Genomic DNA, 21264 nt, shown 5'->3' with positions numbered 1-21264 from the left:
TTGCAGGTGCTATAAGATTTCAGTCCATTACAGCACAGTGTGTGACCAGTGGTGTTCTTGGTGACTGTGGTCCCAGCTGTCTTCAGATCATTAATGAGCTCCTCCCATGTAGTTTTAAACCAATCCACGACCTTTCTCACAATCATCCTCACCCAATGAGGCAAGATCTTGTAGGGAGCTCCAGACTGAGGGTCACTGATGATTATTTTATATTTCTTCCATTTCTTAATAATCGCATTAACAGTTGTCACCTTGTCACCAAGCTTCCTGCTGATGGTCATGTAGCCCATTTTAGTCTTGTGCAGGTCTGCAGTCTTGTACCTGACATCCTTAGACTGCTCTTTGGTCTTTCCCATGGTGGTGGAGAGGTTGGAATGAAAGAAACGGACTTTGTGGATAGGTGTGCTTTATACACATAACAATCCAGATTATCTGTAATTAACTGATTATAATTTGTGCACTGCACGGGTACACAGCCAATCTGTGGCAGCCAGAATCCTGGCTGGGTTGTAGGGGATCAAATCCTTATTTCACTCAGTTTCATGCAAATCACTTTGTAACTTCTGGATTTTTGGTTGATATTCTGTCTCTCTCCATTAAAATTAGAGACTGTTCATTTCTCTGTTCAATAATTATGTCCCCTACTGTATCTTTATGAGATATTTCAAGAATAAAACCATGCTTACAAAACATACATGAAAACAGAATGCAATAACTTAATTGAGTGTTAGTAATATTTATTAAATTATTACACAGACAAAATATTAAATGCTGAAAGCGGGTTTTTTTTTTTGTTTTTTGGGGGGGGGTCATTTTAAAATTAATTCCAGCAACTTATTTTTTAAAAAAAAGTTAGGGCACTTCCAGGTTTGGGGCAGGTTTACTGCTTTTTGCCCTTTAGTTTGACTTGGTCTTGCTAAAATAAGCAAAGTGCTCCCTGAGAAAGATGGCAGCATGTTACTCTGAAACTTGTAGGATGATAAGTTCAGCATTGATGCCTTCACACATGTAAGTCACTCATGCCATGTGCACTACACCCACATACCATCACAGATGCTGTCTTTTAAACTGCAAACAGCCTCTTTTAAACAGCCTGGTAGAAATTTTGATTTATCAGTCAGATTCCATCTCACTCCATCCTGAATGAGCTCGGACTACTGCATCCAAACCTTTCTGGATTGTGCTGCTGATGCATCAGAATATTGCTCCTGGACTGAGACAATTTAATGATGTGGGCATGTCGTTAAGAGCAAATAAACTAAAGCAAATATAAAAATAAGATCAATACAAATAAATTCAGCTCAATTATCCTGACACGTTGCATTGAGCAGTGAGTGCTTCAGGCAAATATTTCATTCTTTTCTCTGAATATTTCTATAGGCCAGAAGTAGCAAAATTACCTGAAGAGATTTTTGTAAATAGGCTTACTCACCTCCTGGCAGAGTAACAGAAAGACTGAACAATGTTCGGTCATGTTTGTCTAACACTTATGAAGCCCCAGCCGCCAGTCTGTTGTTCGACTTCGCTAGCCACATGACACCTTTAGATTTTTATACCTCACCAAATTTTCACACCCTGTTTGGCATTATACTGGGAAACATGCATGGTACTATTTCTGACCCAAGAATAAAGCAACTGGAGAGTTGCACGGGAATAAAAGTCTCTGCAAAATGGAATTTTTGATTTGTTTGCACCACTTAAACAAGATTGAATTCCAGCAGGTCTGAACGCTGCCCCCTTTGGACAGAAGCGGGACAGCTGTTTCCCCATGTTTCTAGGCGAGTCGATCAGAAACAGGCAAATTTCACAAGAATGAACTATTTCTTTAAAAACTTTAAATATGCAAGGCTGTATGCATCACCTCGTAGAGGTGCCAACCCTCTTTAATAGTTAAAAATAGAAAAAAATGCATATAATCTTGTGTTATTGAGCTCTCAAATTACATCAGAACAGCAGTATATGGAACATTTAATATTTAGAGAAAAGCCAACATTTATTAATTTATCTGAATTGTATAAACACGCCAACATAGTCAAGAATACTATGAAGCAAAGTGTGAAAGACACCCAGTGATTAATTTCTCCATTTAAAGATAAAATATTGTAGCAGTGGTCCAAACAAAAAATGTTTGGACCATTGTCAGGGAGAGGGCCATTTTATACACGTGTGTATTGTCAGTCTTTAAAAAGCTACATGTAACCTTCACGGGGAAGCAGCCTTTCTTTGGTCATACACTCAAAAAAAAAAATCTTCACAATTAACTTTGCATTTTGGCTTGTCAACCAAGGCTGAGGGATATGATGGTTAAAAAAATCCTTTTAAAATGTTACCTGTAAATGTAGCTCAAATTGTAGTGAGACCCACCCATGATTTATTAGAGTTCCTTCCTGTTAGTTTCAGTGTTAAGCTTACACGAATGTGACCGTGACATATAAGCAATTCACTGGGGAGCTATTTTGAATTTTTGTGAGTGCAAGCATCTAAATAATGTTTTCATTCATCTCTGATTTGTGCAAAGGCCCTGATGTTTCATAAGGTGATATTTGGGGTAGTTTTTTTTCCTATTTTGTGTACAGATATTAAACTTCTGCACAAAAAATGAACAACATGTTTGCCCAAAAAAAACAAACAACTCCTGCATACATAATAAAAAAAAAATATCACCTTCTACTGAGAATAGATCATCTACACATCATCACATTTTTAGAATAAATGTTGATAACAACGTTCCTCGGAATAAACTGTGATATGTGTAAACCCTTTACATAAAAAGCAAACCATATGTTTAATTCCTTTTGTAAGGAATTAAAAAAAAATCCTATCAATAAAATTTTTGCATCAATATCAAGGCATATGTAAGTCATTACATGTACTCTCATCTGTTTCCAGTGCAGTGGAAGATGTCAATAAACCTGATGTCAAAAATGAGGAGGGGGCAACCATGTTGACTAACAGATGTCTTACACACACGTATGTGATATACAAGGTCTCTTATGCTTTGCTTCAACTGAGACAACTGGCATATAAGCTCTATCTCTGGACACCAGCCAGTGCTAAACACACTTGCTCCCTGTTCTGCTCCTCCTCCTTCATTTTGGCGAGCGCTGGCCTTTATTCCCATGAAGAGGAGGAGAGATAGTCATTATAAGAGGGTTTTGGCTGGAGTGGGAAGCGGGTAGTGGGGATGTACCCGCCTGCCCAATAGCACACAGACCAGGGATTCCAGTGTAGGCCATCTGTGAGGGATGAACAAACATGGCGAGTGGCAGCTTCTCTCAACAGGAGCAGTTCCCACAGCCTTTCACGCTGTTGAGGATCTCCTCCTGCAATTTTCTCCTCTCTTCCTCCTTCTGGGTCAGCCGCTCAGCCTGCGGCTCTGGTGAGTTTTTGCTGCTGTTCAGGATTTTGCTGTTTTGGGCGTTCCAGAGATCGGCGTACAGACTGCCCGGGGTGCTGAGGAGAGCCTGGTGGCTGCCTCGCTCTGCCACTTTACCCTATGCAGAGGAAGGAAAAAAAGAAAAAGTCTAATTAGGGGAAAAAGGTTTCACATGACAATAAAAGAGGCTGTTAATGCAGAATCATATAGTTAGCATCTCTTCATGGCCACTCTCTCTGCAGAGAGTGCCCCCCCTCCCCCAGAATCCCTCCGCCTCCCCAACAACTGTTGCATTCCTCTTGTAAAAAGCACAGACTCGCACACACGCACGCAAATCCACACACATGACACACAACCCTCCCACACAGTCACACACAAATGAAAGCACCCCCTTCCCCCACCTCCCATGAGCATGCAGAGGTGTTGGCATCATCTTTAGTGCACCCAGGACGAGCATGTGACTGCTTCCGCTCGTTATTTTAATGAGCACCCCAGGCAGTCCTCTGCTGGTGACACCAGCAAACGCCGTGGCGACATCACACGCAAACATGCCTCCTCGCCACGACCCTCTGATCCCTACCATCTGACTGGAAACATGAACGGCACAGGCTCGACTCGCCACAGTTCAAAGAAGCCTTTTCTCATTTTATCCTATCTGACTCGAGCGCTGGCGGAAAATGTCACTTCACCTGTGTTACATTTTATTTGAACTCTTTCTTTCCAGATAATAACTGACTTCACTGTGTTGTGCTTTACAGCGTCTCCGAGCCCAACCAGCTGGGATAGCTCTGTGATGCAGCATACAACAGCAAAGCACGTAAAGTAATACTGTCCACCTCCACCCTGACTTAAACGCATCTGACCAAAAACCGCATAAAGCCATTTGTATGGCGAATACCGCTGAAAGACATGTTTAGTCCTGGATAGGGCCTCATCAGTGTCTGGGAAGCTGGCCCATACATTATTAGTCACCGAGACAAACAAGACACGCCATCTGACCAAAACACCCAGTCGAGTCTGACTGGTTTAATGAGCCCTTATGGAGAAAATAATACATTCACTTCTACCAACAGTGTCCTGTTGTTGTTGAAGTTAATGAGAGGAGCTAAACAAAGCATGTTTTTATCACGTACATTCAAGAAAGGTAAATAAATGAGTGCCAAGAAAAAAAAGCAAAAAAAAAAAAAAAAAGGATAGATGACTCGCTAACTTCTTTCTTGTTGCTGGCACAAACAGTGCACCGAAGGTCACGCAGAGTGCAGGTCATCATCCTTCAATGCAAAATCGTCTAATTAGACTGGCAATTAACACACTGCATGTTTATACTTGGGCACACTCAGCAGTCATAAAATTACATTACACCTGAAGATGTTCATCAGGGCAGAAGGAGATCAAGTTTAAAAAAAATAAATAAATAAAAATGGCTGAGTTCTCACCTCATTGAGCACTATGATCTCATCTGCGTCTACGATTGTGGAAAGCCTGTGGGCGATAAACACCGACGTCCTTTCCTTCACCATCTCCTTCATTGAAGTCAGGATGTTCTGGAAGCACACAAGGACAAATAACATTACGACACTGTTAAGCTTTACAAGAGTATTCCCTAATCCAAAGGAAAATAGTTCCAAGTTTGCAATAACAATGGTCTCCAAAGAAAGGGAGAAAAAAAAGAAAAGGAAGAAAAAAAAAAAAAAAAAAAGAGCATGAATGACAGGAAATATATGAAATATACTCCCAAACTTTGATTTGAAAGAGAAGCTAAGTCAACACAATGTTGCTCAGCAACATCCACCTTCATATGCTTTTTCTTTGCAGTGTTTACATATGATAAATTAAAAACACCATCGTGATGAGAAGCAAGAGGAAAATCTCAATTAACAACCACGTCTACTGCCCCACTCTTTTTCCCTGAAGTTCAGAGAGGGCGCGCTGAACTTTCTCATTAAATGTAACATTTACAAAGACTGTGTGGTTTAAGCTGAGCTGGAGATTAAGTAGGAGAAAACAGTGGCAGGTGGCAAGGGAGAACATGGGGGTGGTGTGCGTGCGTGCATGTGTGTGTGTGTTTGTGTGTGTGTGTGTGTGTGTGTGGCGGGTGTATGTCACAGCAGGTATGTGATGCAGGAATGAGCTGAATTATTGTGTACCTACAGCAGGTGACTGAGTGGGTGTTTGTACTGTTAAATGTGTATGCAGAGTCGATAATGTGTGCGTGCAGTAGAGAACGGGCATTTGTAGGTATATTAGAAATGCGTGCCAGCGTCTGTCACTGTCAGACCGACCTCTTCGGTGATCGAGTCGAGGGACGACGTTGCTTCGTCATACAGGAGGATGGGTGGATTCTTCAGTATTGCGCGTGCGATGGCGACCCGTTGCTTTTCCCCTCCTGAAACAAAACCAGACATCACAAATAGTGAGGCTAAAGCCCAAATGTTTGAAATACGCATTATCGCAGGTCTCTGTCTGGCCTCTCTCACCAGATAATTACCTCAAACTGAGGGCTAACACTTAGACAATACCAATGCTACAGGTTTCTGTCGGGTTAAAAACAGACTTTGATTTAATTGTGAAGAAAAATCAGCAGGACACAAAGATTTCTCCCGCTGTGTCTGACTTTGCCTTTATTACATATGAGCCGTGTGCGGCCACTTGAAAGCGAGCGGCGTTCAGGGAGTGTAAATACTGCTGGCACTGGAGAACAGAAATGAAGAAAGTTAGGAGCCTGAGAGCCCAGACTGCCTCCTTCCTGATCCCCCCACCCCCCGCCACCACCGCCTCTCACAAACTCACAGGCAGCTGTCACGTACAGCCACAGTGAAATTAATGAGAAGTTAGTCATGTCTTTATTTTGTCCATTCTCTCACTCACTCTGTCACTCCACATAAAGAAATCTGTGCTGCCAGTAATTGCATCTTGAATGCTGAGTGAAAATGCTCACACTGTGTGTGTTTACGTGGGCTAAATGAGTTGCACAGTGATGCTAGGAACCTAATACTACACAGTCGTGTGTAGATCAAATGAGGGTGACTAACTGTAAGGCAACATGCCATTAAAGAAGTTCAGACACTAAATTGAAGAAAATGTTGAAGTAATGACAGTACAGCAAGAGATTAATCACAGTTAAAACTATTTCAAATGCCAAGTTGTGTGTGTGATGAAATTTAGAGCCCAGCAGCTTCCTGTGGCCTCTCAGTATATGATATAATGCTCATGTTTCATTCATGATACTTTCATACAACATACAAACTACTGCCACACACTTCATTTGATTGGATTCGATAACAAAATGTAATTTATTTCAAAGAAAAGCTAAAAGAGATCAAACTCTTAAGTAACATTTATAATTTATAGTTGCTGTTTCAAGGTCATTTCTAGCAGATTTACACTCACTGGCCACTTTGTTAGAAACACCTGATCAACTGCTGAGCAACTCAGTGCATGTAGGCATGTAGACATGGTCGAGATGACCTGCTGAAGTTCAAACTGAGCATCAGAGTAGAGAAGAAAAGTGATTTAAGTGTTGCTGTTGGTGCCAGATGGGCTGGTCAGAGCATTTCAGACTGACTTACACAACCATCTCTGGGGTTTACAGAAAATGGTTCAAAAAAGAAAAAAAATATCCATTGAGCAGCAGCTCTCTGGGTGAAAATGGCTTGTTAATGCCAGAGGTCAGAGGAGAATAGCCTGCTTCAAGCTGATGGGAAGGCAACACTAACTGAAATAACCACTCGTTACAACCGAGGTATAGAGATGAGCATCTCTGAACACAACATGTCAAGCCTCGAACCAGAAGCAGAAGACCACACTGGGTATCTCTGTCAGCCAAGAACAGGAAACTGAGGCTACAATTCACACTGGCTTACCACAATTGGGCAAAAGAAGAACGGAAAAATGTTGCCTGCTCTGATGAATCTCAATTTCTGCTGTGACACTCAGCCTGTAGGATCAGAATTTGGTGTATACAACACACAATTTTGCCTTTTTGGCAGTTCAGGTTTGAGTAGTGATATAATAGTGTGGAGGATATTCTCGTGGCACATTTTGGGCCCCTTAATACCAACTGTGCATCATTTAAACACAGCCTAAGCTGCAGACTTTAACCCATCCTCTGATAACAGCTTCCAGCAGGATAACACATCATGTCTCAAAGCTCAAATCATCTCAACCTGGTTTACTGAATATGACAATAAGTTCACTGTACTCAAATGTCCTCCACACTCACCAGATCTCAATCCAACAGAGAACCTTTGAAATGAGGTGGAACAGGAGTTTCAAATCATGCATGTGGAGCTGACAAATCTGTGTGATGCTATCACGTCTATACAGACCAAAATCTCTGAAGCCAAACGAGGGTCCAACCCAATACTGCCAAGATGTACCTAACAAAATGGCAAGTGAGTGTATAAACTTCATTCATTTGTTCATTCAGGTTCATTTGTAATTTTATGAAACAACTTAAACAAATGGAAGTTTAACTGTTAATTTATCTGAGCAAATATTTTGTGTGTGTGTGTGTGTGTGTGTGTGTGTGGGGGGGGGGGGGGGGGGGGGGGGGGGGGGCAGTGTTTTTCGAAGACAAACGACACTGAAGACAACATGTCAAAGAAAAAATACTTAAAATGCACAAGAAAATATTCTGCTGATCAAATAATCTTTGTTTTTGTTTTTCACAAAATATTTAGTGGTTCTAATGTATCTATGTGTGTAAAATGTGGCTCTTTTTAAACAAATGGTTTTAACAATTGTTTTAACAATTGTCTTTTTTTGAGACAACTGAAATTGGTATAAATCTTTTTTGTATGATTTTTAAAATAAATGATTGGAGGAAATAACCAGCAGATACTCTTCAGTGAAAATAATAATAAAAACAGAGTGTTACATCATTGTATAATATTATTACTGTATTAAAATGTGAAACTATTAACAGCCAATTATTGATTGAGTGGCTCTGATTTTCTTTTTCCCTCCAGTGTAATATACCATTAAGGGGAAAAAAAAAAAAAACATGGGTTTTTCACTGGCTTGCATGGAGACACCATATTTAAACAGCAGGCATAATGGTGCAGCAAACCTGACAGCTTGAGGCCCCGCTCCCCAACCTGGGTGTCATAGCCATGGGGCATCCTGAGGATAGCATCATGGAGGCCTGCTAGACGAGCTACTTGATAGACCTCCTCTGGTGTGGCGTCGATGTTCCCGTACTGCAGGTTGTAGTAAATGGTGTTGTGGAACAGAACTGCATCCTGACAGTAACACAGTTGAGGGAAAAAAATAAGGCTTCAGAGATTCTGTTTTGTTTTAATTGCAGCAGTAAAAGAAACAGAGGACTGCAGTTACAAAGAGGGAGAAAGTGAAGGAAGCAAATGACAAAAATATGTGCATGTACCATCTGTTCAGATCAGCCTCTGAGCTCACTGCAGCGAAAACCAAACTGGATTCAGCTCATTTCTAAATGCTATTGTTAACTGTTAATGTTACATTGTTCTTTGCTGCCCCCTTGTTGTGTTCAATCACTAACAATATATTATTACATTTACTACTTAAAGACAAAGATACACATTTCTTCTGAGCTTCAGACCCACCCCACCACCACACACACACACAAATTCTGTCTGTGTGGATGATAAAATTACTTTTTTCATTTGTGTTTATTTACTGTGATGGATTGTCTCATACCTGAGGTACAACCCCCAAAACCTTCCTCAGGCTGTCAAGGCTGACGTCTCGGATATTCTGCCCCGCTATGTAGATGTTCCCCCGCTGGGGCTCATAGAAGCGGAACAAAAGTCGCACAATGGTGCTCTTCCTGCAACCAGACGTGGAACCAATCGTCAGCATCATTCTGTCTGTGAGCTGGGATGAGCTACACCCCCCTACTCTACTGATCATATCTGATCAGACTGTCTGTACATGCAAATAAGATAGCACAGGCTGGGGTAAAGGTTTGACATACAGCGTAGTTCTCAGAAAGGTTACCTACCCCGACCCGCTGCCGCCAACTACAGCCACCTTCTTCCCAGCAGGTACTTCGAAGGACACTCCATTTAGGACTTTCTGGCCCTCCAGATATTCAAAATAGACATCCTCAAAGCGGATGGTGGCCTCCTGTGGTGTGATGGTTAGTAGTGGAGCGAGATCCTTCTCCTAGAGCACACCATCAGAGGGTTAAGACGGGCAAAATGGAAAAAGAAGAGAAGGATACAGAACAGCCACTGGCAGAGAAGGCTCAACATGATGCAACCTTACTCCAACACCTTGTAAAGAGGCATACTGCTGAAGCCTACACGGACTGCATAAAGCGAGACATTCACAGCAAATTTGAGAGGTCGTTTCAAAAGACTGTACGAATCTTCACACGCCGTCCTTCACAGTGATTGAAGGATCAATAGGCGTGAAAACTTTTGGTACATACTGAGCTCAGTCACAGTGCGGAGATACAGCCAAGGTCAGCAGTGAATAAAACACTGTCTTTAGCTTCAGAGTAAAAGCCTGTTCTGCTCCATGTCTATACCACCTAATAGCAACATAATCACCCACTATCCACCTAAGTCAATTAATACAAATAACTCACAGTCCATTAGTATAAACAGATGATAATTTTACACCCTGTGACATGGAAAAAAGCCAAAATAATTTATCTTTTATTTTGCGATGGGGTTTCAAGTGAGGGGGAGTTTTAAATTATTTTACATCTACATAATCGGTCAATGTGTTCCCAAAAACAAAACACAAACACAAACACAGACACACACACACACTCAGACAGTAATGGCCTGCTGGGCAGTGCCATTCCACGGGGAATTACAATGGAGAGGAATATTACTGATGAGTGAAAAGTAACTGGACAGATTCATTTCTCTGACTGTAATTACAGGCTGTGGATGAGAATGGCCTTCGCATTGTTAGGGAGGAGGCAAACATTTGCACTTAAGTGCACTCTTCTGACGCAACATGGGCTGTCGTGCTGTCTTTGTAAAAAAAAAAAAAAACCATACAATGAGGCATTCCAGAAAAAAAAAATATATAATATAAAGCAACAGCACTGGAAACTGTTGAGGCAGTTTCTAGTGAATTTGATCTGTTTTAAATGTGCCTAATATCTATGGGATTAAAAGCGACTTTATAGACAGAGAATTTATTAACATTTGTGCAGTGGTGGCAGATTCATCACACAGTTCATTATTATTTCATTAATTCTGTCAGGATTACTGACAGAATTGTTATTTACACCCTCACCTGGCACGGGAACAATAAAGAAGACACTGGGAAAGCTGCACTGCAGGCAGAAGTGGCTTTTGTTAACGAAATCATTAACAAGGTAAAAATGAACCTTAAGAGGCTCCCACCTTCTCCAGCGTCTGTCACCACAGGCTGAGGCGGACCGATACAGTGCTTTCAAAGAACACTCAGTAATCACTGATGACCAAAATTATGTGAGTGTAGCAATTTTAACAGAATACCATTCACTTAAGTGCAGTTTGACCTTTCATTTCTCCCCACTGACATGCTTTTGTTTCTGTCTGTTTGCTACCACTAGTCATAATCAATAATTGTGCTAGAATGTAACACAAATATTAGACAAGTTAACAAGTTTATTATTTTTATAGCCCAACAGATAATTGCAGCACAACAAATTAACTGAAACACTGCAGTGAAATTAACAATGAAAATGAGGGAAACGAGGCCTAGTTTGGCAAAAAAAAAAAAAAAAGCAGGCTTTTACTATACAACCATATCAGTCTAAATTATGGAAAATGACCACTGTTTAACAACTAAAAACACTGAACAAAGAAAGCCGTGAATAACAGTTCTGCAGAAATTTCCCATGACATCCGCAAACTGATCGCAATAATGCAGCAAGCACTGTCACGCACTACGAGTGGCAATAGAGGAGGAAGCACCTGAGTCACATGAAGCACGTAATTACTATGTTTAACTACAACCTATCATTTTTTTTTTTTTTTTTTTTTAAACACGAGGATAGGTTAGTCATGCAGCAATAAGAGGAACTCAGTCTGGTGTTAAAATCTTTTACCACTTGCTTTGTTTTTAATCTGCTGGAGAAAATGGATGGGTAAAAGGCTTTATCACATTTTGGACTTGTCTTTGTCTTCCACCTTTTAGATTTAGCTCTGTGGAGATTCGTCCATTCTGTTCTCTACCGTTAGAGGAAAAAAATGTGAAGAAGTGCGTGGCAGGCTGATAAGTTACCTTGATCTTGGTGTCGACGCTGAGCAGGGTGAAAAGAGTGTTCATGTCTATCAGGGCCTGTCTGGTCTCTCTGTACACTGTACCCAGGAAGTTGAGAGGGAGGGAGAGCTGGAAGAGCAGGCCGTTCACCATTACCAGGTCTCCCACTGTCATTGTACCTACAGAAAGGCAACAGAACAACTTGCAGCAATGCACGCGCTCTAGCTCTACAGTATCATGTATGTACACTTGAACGCAAGATCCAAAAAATAAACAACAGCCAAACTTTTTTTTTTTTTTCCCCAAGCTGAGAAAGTAGACAAACCATCTCCACCCCCTGTGATTTCAATTTCTGCATCAAAGCCATTTTACATCCTATTCATGCCACTTTTCCATGCTTGCTGTGCTTTGTTCTCATTTAGTTGCTATTATGCAGCACAGGCAGAGTTTACTCTTCTTTTCCAGTTTCGTCAGTCCATTTGATTTTGTTTTGAGATGTTTAAGCTTATTTATGTCTAAACTGCATTTCAATTGTGGTATTACCACAAATCATTTGTACAGAGTTACAATTCAGCTCAAGTCAGTTTAGCAAGTTTTTTTTTTTTAACCATTTCAGATGGATCCAATTCAATTTATGACTTAAAAGTTAATCGGAAGCCCATAACAGACATCTAGACATCACCACCCAAAACTCCACATTGCACTCACCCGCTGCGATGCCCTTGCTGGCGAGCAACATGATGGCGGTGAGGCCGGCGCTGAAGATGGCACTCTGGCCAAAGTTGAGCATGGCGAGCGTGGATGTCGTTTTTAAAGAGGATGACTCATAGATCTTCAGGAATCCGTCGTACCTTTCAGCTTCATACTTTTCATTATTGAAATACTGCAGCAGAGATGAGAGGTATTAAGAGACAGAGCACAGGCCATGGAGACAATGAAAAGATTCACAAAAGGAATGAAAGAGTAAGTCGAGAGAGAAAGAGGGAGAGACTCAAATGTGGTAATGGTCAAAGGTTAAGGAAGCATGGAGAGCAGTGTCGGGCAGATAGACACTTTAGCGCAGCCTGCCTCAAGGCTGCATTTGTTCTCTGTGACCGCTCTGGGTATAGTCTGGATCTCAGTTGGCCTCTAAAGCACTTTTTCATGTCTTTGTATCTTCATCTGCTCCCGTTAGATTTTAAAGGATGTGGAGAGGAATACAGCGTTCTTATCGTTACATGGTGTAGACTTAAAGCTTTGGCAGAGTAAGCGTAATAGAACCAAAACAACAGTTACAAATATTATACAATTAGAACTAGAAGAAAAGCCTAAACATCACGTCCAAGTAAAACAAGAATCGCTGCAGATTATTCATCACCGATATTGTCATCCTCTATATTTACATCTGCAGCAGCTTACACAAACACCTAGATTACCAACAGAGTGCAGATAGCTCTTTTAAGTGTTACACCACACAAGCAGCACTAATTCTGATTTAGACATACAGCTATCATTTAGAGAGAGAAAAAAAAAAGGCCCCAGCCACAAGCACTCTTTCACTTCTCTTAAATTCAGCACATAAAAACAACAGTATAATCATAACAATCCTCCTCAACTCTGCTGCCAATTACCTAATATTGTTGCTGCACGGCTGTTTGTTTAGCTTGCATCATTGTTTCTCTGCTCTGGTTAAGTGGGCGATTTGCTTCTCTAGCTAACGGCAGTGGTGCTGTGCGGACACAGACTTGCCACTGATTTGCATATAAGGAAATGCACTGAATAAGAGAGACTAGAAAGCACATGGAGGACAAACTGAAGCAGTGCAAGGCGCCGTATTCAGGTTCTCATCCAGCCCTTTGTGAAAGTGGAACGGATTTCTGAGTGGGCGGAGATCTAATTACATATGCACACTCACAGCTCAGAGTGATGCTAAATCCGACCGCATTGACACAGATGACACAAAATAACACAGAACAAAACGTTAAGAAAAACAGGACACAAAATAATACAGTGAAGAAAATAACATGGTAACCAAAATATATCTGGAACGGCCAAACAAAGCACCGAAACTTGATACTGATTATGTTTGTATTTGTGCTATGTACAATAAGGTTACCCAGAAAGAGCCTTAAAATGCAACAAGACAGAGTTTAAGGTAACACAGACCTTGAGAAAAGTTTACAGTAATGTTTACAGATCACATCAGACAGGTGAGACTCTCACTCACAAAGCACCCAGGACTTCAGCTGACATTTCTATCATTTTTTTTTTAAAGCCCCCAGCAGCAGACACCTTTCAGTCTAAAACTATAATTGTGACACAACTTGGACCATTGACTAAACCATGAAAATGAGTGTCCGGTGAGAAATGTCTCATTGTTTGTAGCGACTGAAATGACATTTAGAGAAATGCTGAACAATTTCATATGGAGAAGATGACCACAGCAGAGAATCAGGCGGCAAAATGCAGACAAAGAAATATTAGAAAAGTAAAAACACAGGAAATTATGCTTTTATAGTCAGAGGTAAGAGCTGAAAGAAAAAAAAAAAAAACAGTTGATGGAAAACCCAAAAGAGAATTAATCAAATATTTTGAAAATGTCAAAGAATTCCAATTCCATAAACTGGAATAATTTGCTGCTTTTTGTCTCCTGTGACAGTAAAATATTATTTTGGAGTTAAGGAATTAATCCATGTTTCACAGACTCTTAGACCTCAGCTCTAAGGGCAACAAACATGTTTTAAATCATTTTCCTGAAAATGTTGTCAATCTTTGAGCACACGGGCAACAGAGAATATCCAAACAACATGGAAGAGCAATATTCAGTCAAATCAATTATTATTGCCTATGACGATTTAGCACAGTGCACAACATTCCAAATTTTACAAAATATTGATTCACTTCACAACAAAAAGATTTCGCCACCATACTCCTAGCCAAAGTGTCCATGGTGCAGTGGTTAACACATTTGTTTCACATGTGACAGGGCCCTCATTCAAGACCAGGAGGAGACACAAATCCCCCGGGAGGGATGCGTCAGGAAGGCCATCCGGCATAAAAATCAGCCAAATCAAATATGTGGATCCGGCTGTTGTGGCAACACCTTGCAAATAAAAAAGGTAACTAACTCCCAGCTAAGGTCTACAGGCGTACATCAGTATTATCCCACAGACCTCATGATTTTAAAATTTTTATATCGTGACACATACAGAAGTGCAAATGTGCAAGGGAAACGCTTTGCTCATATCAATGTGCCTGCCTTAAGTGAATAAAAGAAAAAGGCTACAAGGAGCAGATAATAAAGAGATACTGATGCAGGACAGGACTGGGGTCGAGGAGGAGATTTGGCAGGTGTGTGTGTGTGCGCGCGCGTGTGTATAGGTATGTCTTTGGAACTCACCTTAACAGTCTCATAATTGAGCAGTGAGTCAATAGCTGCATTGCCTGCCTCATTATCTGCTTTGTTCATTTCTATCCGGAAACGAGTCCTGTGTGCACAGAAAATCATGACAATCATTTAGATATTTAGATTAGTACATAAATACACACACACACACACACACACACACACACACACACTCGAGCACCCTGGGTTCACGGACCTTTCCTGCAGTGTCTGGCACTGTGACTTTGGTAGTTGGAGCAGCATTGATGTAAATATTCTTAAATGATTTGGTTAAGTAATTAACATGCAACACTATCATTCCATACTCACAGGAGTTCTTTCTTAATAGAGTGGAGTCTCGCTGACTTCCCAGGGAGAAACGTTCCTACTACAATATAATAGCTTCAGTGTGACTGCTAATTCCAGTCCTAAAAGTGGTCTATTCACTATTATTATGATAAAGTTGCTTTTGATAATCAAATGCAATTACATGCATTTCATTATCAACTAACTGAATGCATTTTTAAGATCCTGTATATCAAAATGACAAAATGAGAGTTTAGTGCAAACTCTGACATCCTTGGGCAAATCCTGACTTTACGTGTTGCAGGTTGGTGTTGCCATTAATCAGGCTCGATCTAATGCATCCCATGGATGTTTGAATAGACTGGGTTCTGACAAGTTTTGAAAAGAGGGCCATAACCTTGGGCTCTTCATCATGTTCTAGCAGTTAATAAGCAGATTATCCAATGTGGGCAGACTATGTGAGGCCGTGTACTTGGTTGATGGCAATATTTAGGCAATTTGGGAAACCATCGGCTATCATTTGATGACTTGGCCTGACTACTAATTGGCTGTAAATGGAAATCAAAAAGCTTCTTGTACCAAAAATTGTCCTGGTCTTTGGATGCCACATATTCATCCAGTTTCAGAGAACATTGTTTAGGTGGGTGATACTTTTCTAAGAAACAAACACATGAATGAAAGGACCCAAGGTCTCATAGCAGAACACTGCATTGCAATCAATCTTGTGTAATTTGCCCGTCCGTTGCTGGCTTTAATCGTAGCTGATCTGCAGATTTCAAAGTGAGCTTTTTTTTTTTTTTTTTTTTTTTTTTTTAACAATGAAGAGAGCCACAGAAATATTAACCAAACCCCTTTGAAGTGATAACAAATCTGAACAACAGGCAGACAGAAAAATCATCAATCCTACCTCCACTGTGTGACGAGAATTGTGAAAATGGTATATGCTGATAAGGTACCCAAGGCCACTGCTGCAAACTCTCCACCACACTTGTAATACTGCAGAAGAGAAAAGCACAGGCAGGACAAAGCATCTTTTACACACTGCAACTCAACAGCTTTGTGATAAACGTCCAGAGACCACATCAGACCAGTCTATTAGAGTCACACGGTACTGTCAGAGGGTATAGTTTTTGATCATTCCATTACAAAAACGAATGTTACAAATGAATGGGAAAATAGAAGTAGTACTCGTTATAATGATTTAGCTATTTGGGCAATGGAGTCTGCACTTGTTACAGGCAATCTGATCATCCACAGTGGAGTAATAAGCTAAAGATGAGCCGTTCTTTCAGTAGAGGAAGGGGCATCTGTTTAGGGCATACGCCACAGGAGGACATTAAGATGCAAGAAAGCTTTAGGTTTCATCATTAGCACTAATGGGCCCACCAAAAGTTCACAGGGATTCATATTCCATTTAAAATGTAAATGAGATGGTATCGCTGAAATTAATTTCCGGGAAACCGGCTATGAAGAGTGGCAAGGTGATGGTAACATTAAGCACTGAAACAGCAACACCAATAAGAAAAGGCTTTAAAAAAAAAAAAAAAAAAAATAAAGTGTAAGCCGAGTGTGTGATAGTTTCTTTCTTGATTTAAACCTATAACTCACCAAAATGGCACTGACAAGGGCCATCTCAAAAACTGTTGGACCGAGATTGAAGACGAGTGCACTCAAGACAAACGAGATCCCCCGTGTGCCGCGGTCAATGGCCTTAGACAGCGCCCCTGTCTGCCGGCTGAGATGAAAACCCAGATCCAGATTATGCAAATGGAGGAAGACGTTCTTCGCTATGCGTCGGATGGAGCTCTGGGCCACCTTGCCAAACACGGTGTTCCTCAGCTCGTTGAAGAAGGCCGCACAAGCCCGTGAGACACCATCTGGGATAGCGGAGGAGATGGAGAGTTTAGGACACCTGCTGTGAAAAGCAGGGAGGTTTAAACTGCAGGGCTATGAAGTGAGAAACTATCCTAAACACAGGAGACTGTTATGAAGCAGCAAAACAAAATTCTGACCCACATTTTTTCATGTCCTATTAAATAGAACGCAGCACATTGAGGCACTTAAGACTAGACAGGTTTTAGGCTCATTGACTGCTCGGAAGAGACGGATCACGAGAGCTGGCAAGGCAAGTCTTTCACATCATCTCTGGTCTGCAAGCCCTGCAATGCTACAGCAGCAGTCTCCTCTCTGTAATTACAGAGCAGGATGCTGTCTGAAACCTCACTACTATGGCGGGCCAGCTCACTGCAGACTAAAGGAAGGGAGGGTATCTGAGCGTACAGCAAGGCACTGAGTGTGAATACCGACAGAACAGAGCAAGAGAGAGGAGGTCTTATAATATAAAGCTGTGACTGAGCTGTCAATAAACAGGCTTAATATGAATGCTGCAGCTAGACTTTCACTGAAGGAGAAAAGTGGAAATAAGTATTTCTTTATAGTAATCTTACTACTGGATGCTTCCTTTCTTTTTCTTGAAGGATAATTAAAATGCAGCAAAAAAAAAAAAGTTGTTCAGTTTGATAGTAAATCCAACTAAATACTGAAAACAAAAAAACAAACAAACAAAAAAAAAATCAGTTCATTTGAGCTCTCACACTCCTCATAAATTGTTTTACAAGCAGATGGCTAGCATGACTGTCACAAATTGATATTAGTCCGTGTTTGAATGACATGTGGTCTTCCTGTGGTGATTTCACTGAGTTGTGTGAATACATGGCACATCTGCTGAGACCAAAGTCAGGGCAATAATCACTCTGTCTGCTGGTCTTCGTGGGGCTGTAATGTGGCGTTAAATAGGAATGCTCATCTAATGAACAATGTGTCCACATCTGACAAGGTAGGATGAGCACGGTGCACCCTTTTCAGCCAAATTACACCAGACACTGCAAGCTACAAGTACTGGGTCCCCAGTATCATGAAGAAGAGGAGACAAGAGGGAAAGAAAAAAAAAAAAAAAAAAAAAAAAAACATTCCCTATTTTTAAACAGCTTCCTCTTCATTTTTCTTTGTCATCCTAATTCATCTCATCTTGAGGTCTGGTCATGTGCTCCAACTGTAGTACCAGTGTACAAAACCTAAGTGGGCTTATTACGACAAGTGGCTACAGGGCTAGTTTATAGCCAAGGCCACAGTGACTTGCACTGGTTGTCAGTACTGTCATGTTTATTCATTTTATATTGCTTTCCATCAGCAGTTCCAAGAAATCATACTCTAATCAGGAAGAAACGTCACATTCACATCTTACTGCTGAGTCTTTTTTGTACTCACAGGCCCATTTGGACAAAGAGAAGAAAAGGTGACCTCAAAGAAGAAGTGAAAGAAACAACCCTGGCCTCGGCACAACACAAAAAAAAAAAAAAAAAAAAAACCCGACCAGTTTCAAAAGGACATTTGCAATTTCTTCTCCGCTGCTTTACACATCTATTCACCTCTGTTTGCCTTGAGAGCGCACGGGTATCATACATGATCATCCTCAGCACTCACGAGAGGGTCGTGAGGATTACAAGGAATGGAACTCAGACACAGAACGAAGCTCATAATGTAAATAATGTGAGCGAGTAGCAGAGGTTGCGGCGCGGCATTGATATGAATGTGGTGAGAAAGGTCAGCCTGTAGATAATAGGCAGTCCCATAGTCCCATCTGATGAGCGCGGCACCTGCCAGTGCAATACAAGTCTGGGACTTACAGCCAATCAGCACGGCCGTTGCCATGGTAGCCACGGTGCTTGGCGCGTCATTTAGGTTCAGCATGTGTCCCGACATCTGGTTAAGCTCGTCCACTGCATACTTAAACATGAAGGGCACCATCACATTGGTGATCTGGGAAGGCAGAGAGGGAGGGACAAAACACTCAGAGGAGGGGAACAAAAAAAAAAAAAAAGTGGCAACAGTTTCAAATAGCCTATTAAACCGACATATGCGTCCAGACCCCTCTTTTTGGCTTTCTGAGGTGTCTCTGTGTATGCAAACCTCAAGAGTCTAGAAAGTAGAATTCCATTGTTACACTGTCAAACCAACATTACCATTCAGGTGCATTCAGATATGTGTATGCATGGTATGCTGTGTTAATGTGCATGCATGCACGTGTTTTCATCTTGACTGGTTGTGGTGGTGCTGGAGAGGAGGCTGGTGCTTCCTGCTAATGGAATTGAAATGGTTATTAGGGCTAATTAAAAGCACAGGGACAGCTGTGTGACTCAGGCTGGGCGGTCTGCTGCGCATTAGGACAGACAGAGAACACAGCATCACAGAGCAAAGCATTTTCATTTTTAAAAACCATTTCATTTGAACATCTCAACCTCTAACACGGGGGAGGGTTAATTTATGTTCCTTTACCCCTATCAAATCCCGTGTGATATAATTTTGATAAAATATCAACAGCAAATGTATGACATCAACCTATATCACCTCTGATGTAAAAGGACACCTAATAACACCCCATTTAAAGTGCAAAAACCGCATCTCTAGGGTTCCTGCTTTATACTCTTGGGTATTATGCTCAGACAATAGAAGTCCTCTGAGTCCCTCAAGGAAAAACAATATCTGCCACTTTGCTACCAAGACAACAGAACATGTCACAAAAATAGCCTGAGCCTATTATCACAGGGCCAAAACATGTCCTCAATTTTACCACTAATACATGATAAGGTTGGATGCGCTCTTTAAATCCATTAACGGGCAATGCTGGAGATTAAATTGACACTATGTCAATCTGTACCTCGCAGTGTGTCATCCCATAATAGAGATGCTGTGTCAAGTAGAAAAAGGCTTCAGGCTACAAAGAATTAGCTTAAGCTTATAGCAAGGCATACAGACAGAGAAAGCTTTATTTGAGGGCGACAAAAACAAGAGCTAATATATAATTATTTATTTGAAATGAAAATGTCATTGATAATGTCCCTCACAGAGGTGTGATGCACTTTAACCGCATAATTATTCTGCTGATTTAAAAATTGCATCCACACTGTTGGTGGTTTCAGTTCAAACAGACATACTGGAGAAATCAAGGTTAACTCCAGCCAAGCAGGAAAATAGGAGGAGAAGATTGGATTGCATGTGCGCGCTCTCTCCTCTTTAGCACACACTAGAGGGAGCCATGCTGAGTGGCAGCAGGACACGCTTATTGAGGAGCTGTGAATTTGTGATTGTTTTCCAGGGTGTAAATTAGAGACCATCAACAAAAGAAGGATACACCAATCATTGCATCACGCGATGATTGGTGTATGCGATTAATTATTTCATAAGATGCTGTTTTAAATGCACACTGTTTTTTAGTTTTACATGGGATCTTCACCAAATGTGATCACCTATGGTGAGTGCTCATGTTGTTTGAACACAGGGTGGTCAGAGCTGAGAGGTTATCTGATTAAGTAAGCAATTTTTTTTTAAATAAACATCATTTCAAAAATAAGACTGGTGCTCTAATATGCTAAGTGTACTACAGTAGAGCTACCTGCTGCGGCGACCCCTTTTGAATAAGGGAGTAGCTGAAAGTAGCTGTTAGTACATTATTACAGAGTCGCTTGTAACTCGTAGCACAGAATCATTGTAGGAAATTGTCAAAGAAAACTTAAGGCCCACAAGATGATAGAAGCAAAAAAAATATATATATATCATCCTAGAAACTACCAGTACAGCTATTGGTGTGACAAAAATGATAATGAGATTCAGTTTTTAATTGCTTCTGGGATGACAGAAAACCAAAAGCAACATGCATTTATGAGCAGTGTTTATCAACTCAAATTTACATGAAAAGAGATGCAGGCACCGTTTCCTGCAACAGCCTGAGGGGCCTGTCCAGGATCTACCTGCCCCTCGCCCTATAATATCTGAGATAGGTTGGCTCCACCCAACCCTGTGATCCTGAACAGGATAAGCGGTCACACAAATGGGTGGATGTATATAGTCACTGTATAGAAAAGTGAAGCTACAGGTCAGCTTCATGCAAAATAATGAAGTGCTGGTGTAATTAATGACTAAATGATTCCATCCTTGTACCATTTCTGTACAAATAAAAATAGCAAGCATT

The 21264-nt window shown here is 41.0% G+C and overlaps 1 protein-coding gene across 2 annotated transcripts in view; it reads right to left on the bottom strand.

Annotated features, from left to right (window-relative positions):
- Positions 1–799: 799 nt before the first annotated feature.
- The window catches only part of abcb7 (ATP-binding cassette, sub-family B (MDR/TAP), member 7), a 25268-nt gene continuing 4803 nt past the window's right edge, over positions 800–21264 (bottom strand). Inside the window, exons 5-16 of one of the 2 annotated variants that reach the window (XM_030739784.1) lie at positions 18923–19055; positions 16845–17113; positions 16144–16232; positions 14946–15033; positions 12275–12449; positions 11588–11745; positions 9357–9520; positions 9053–9182; positions 8448–8619; positions 5659–5762; positions 4813–4920; positions 800–3494 (exon numbers count right to left, since the gene is read on the bottom strand). In XM_030739784.1, the coding sequence (XP_030595644.1) occupies positions 3276–3494; positions 4813–4920; positions 5659–5762; positions 8448–8619; positions 9053–9182; positions 9357–9520; positions 11588–11745; positions 12275–12449; positions 14946–15033; positions 16144–16232; positions 16845–17113; positions 18923–19055 (1809 nt within the window). In that variant the 3' untranslated portion in view covers positions 800–3275. The remainder of the gene's footprint in view (positions 3495–4812; positions 4921–5658; positions 5763–8447; positions 8620–9052; positions 9183–9356; positions 9521–11587; positions 11746–12274; positions 12450–14945; positions 15034–16143; positions 16233–16844; positions 17114–18922; positions 19056–21264) is intronic. The other variant, XM_030739785.1, reaches the window with a different exon arrangement.

This window comes from Archocentrus centrarchus, chromosome 10 (genome assembly GCF_007364275.1).
Source record: "Archocentrus centrarchus isolate MPI-CPG fArcCen1 chromosome 10, fArcCen1, whole genome shotgun sequence".
NCBI classification, from domain to species: domain Eukaryota; kingdom Metazoa; phylum Chordata; class Actinopteri; order Cichliformes; family Cichlidae; genus Archocentrus; species Archocentrus centrarchus.
Note: the sequence above shows the minus strand (reverse complement) of the source record. Positions and strands in the feature narration are given on the sequence as shown.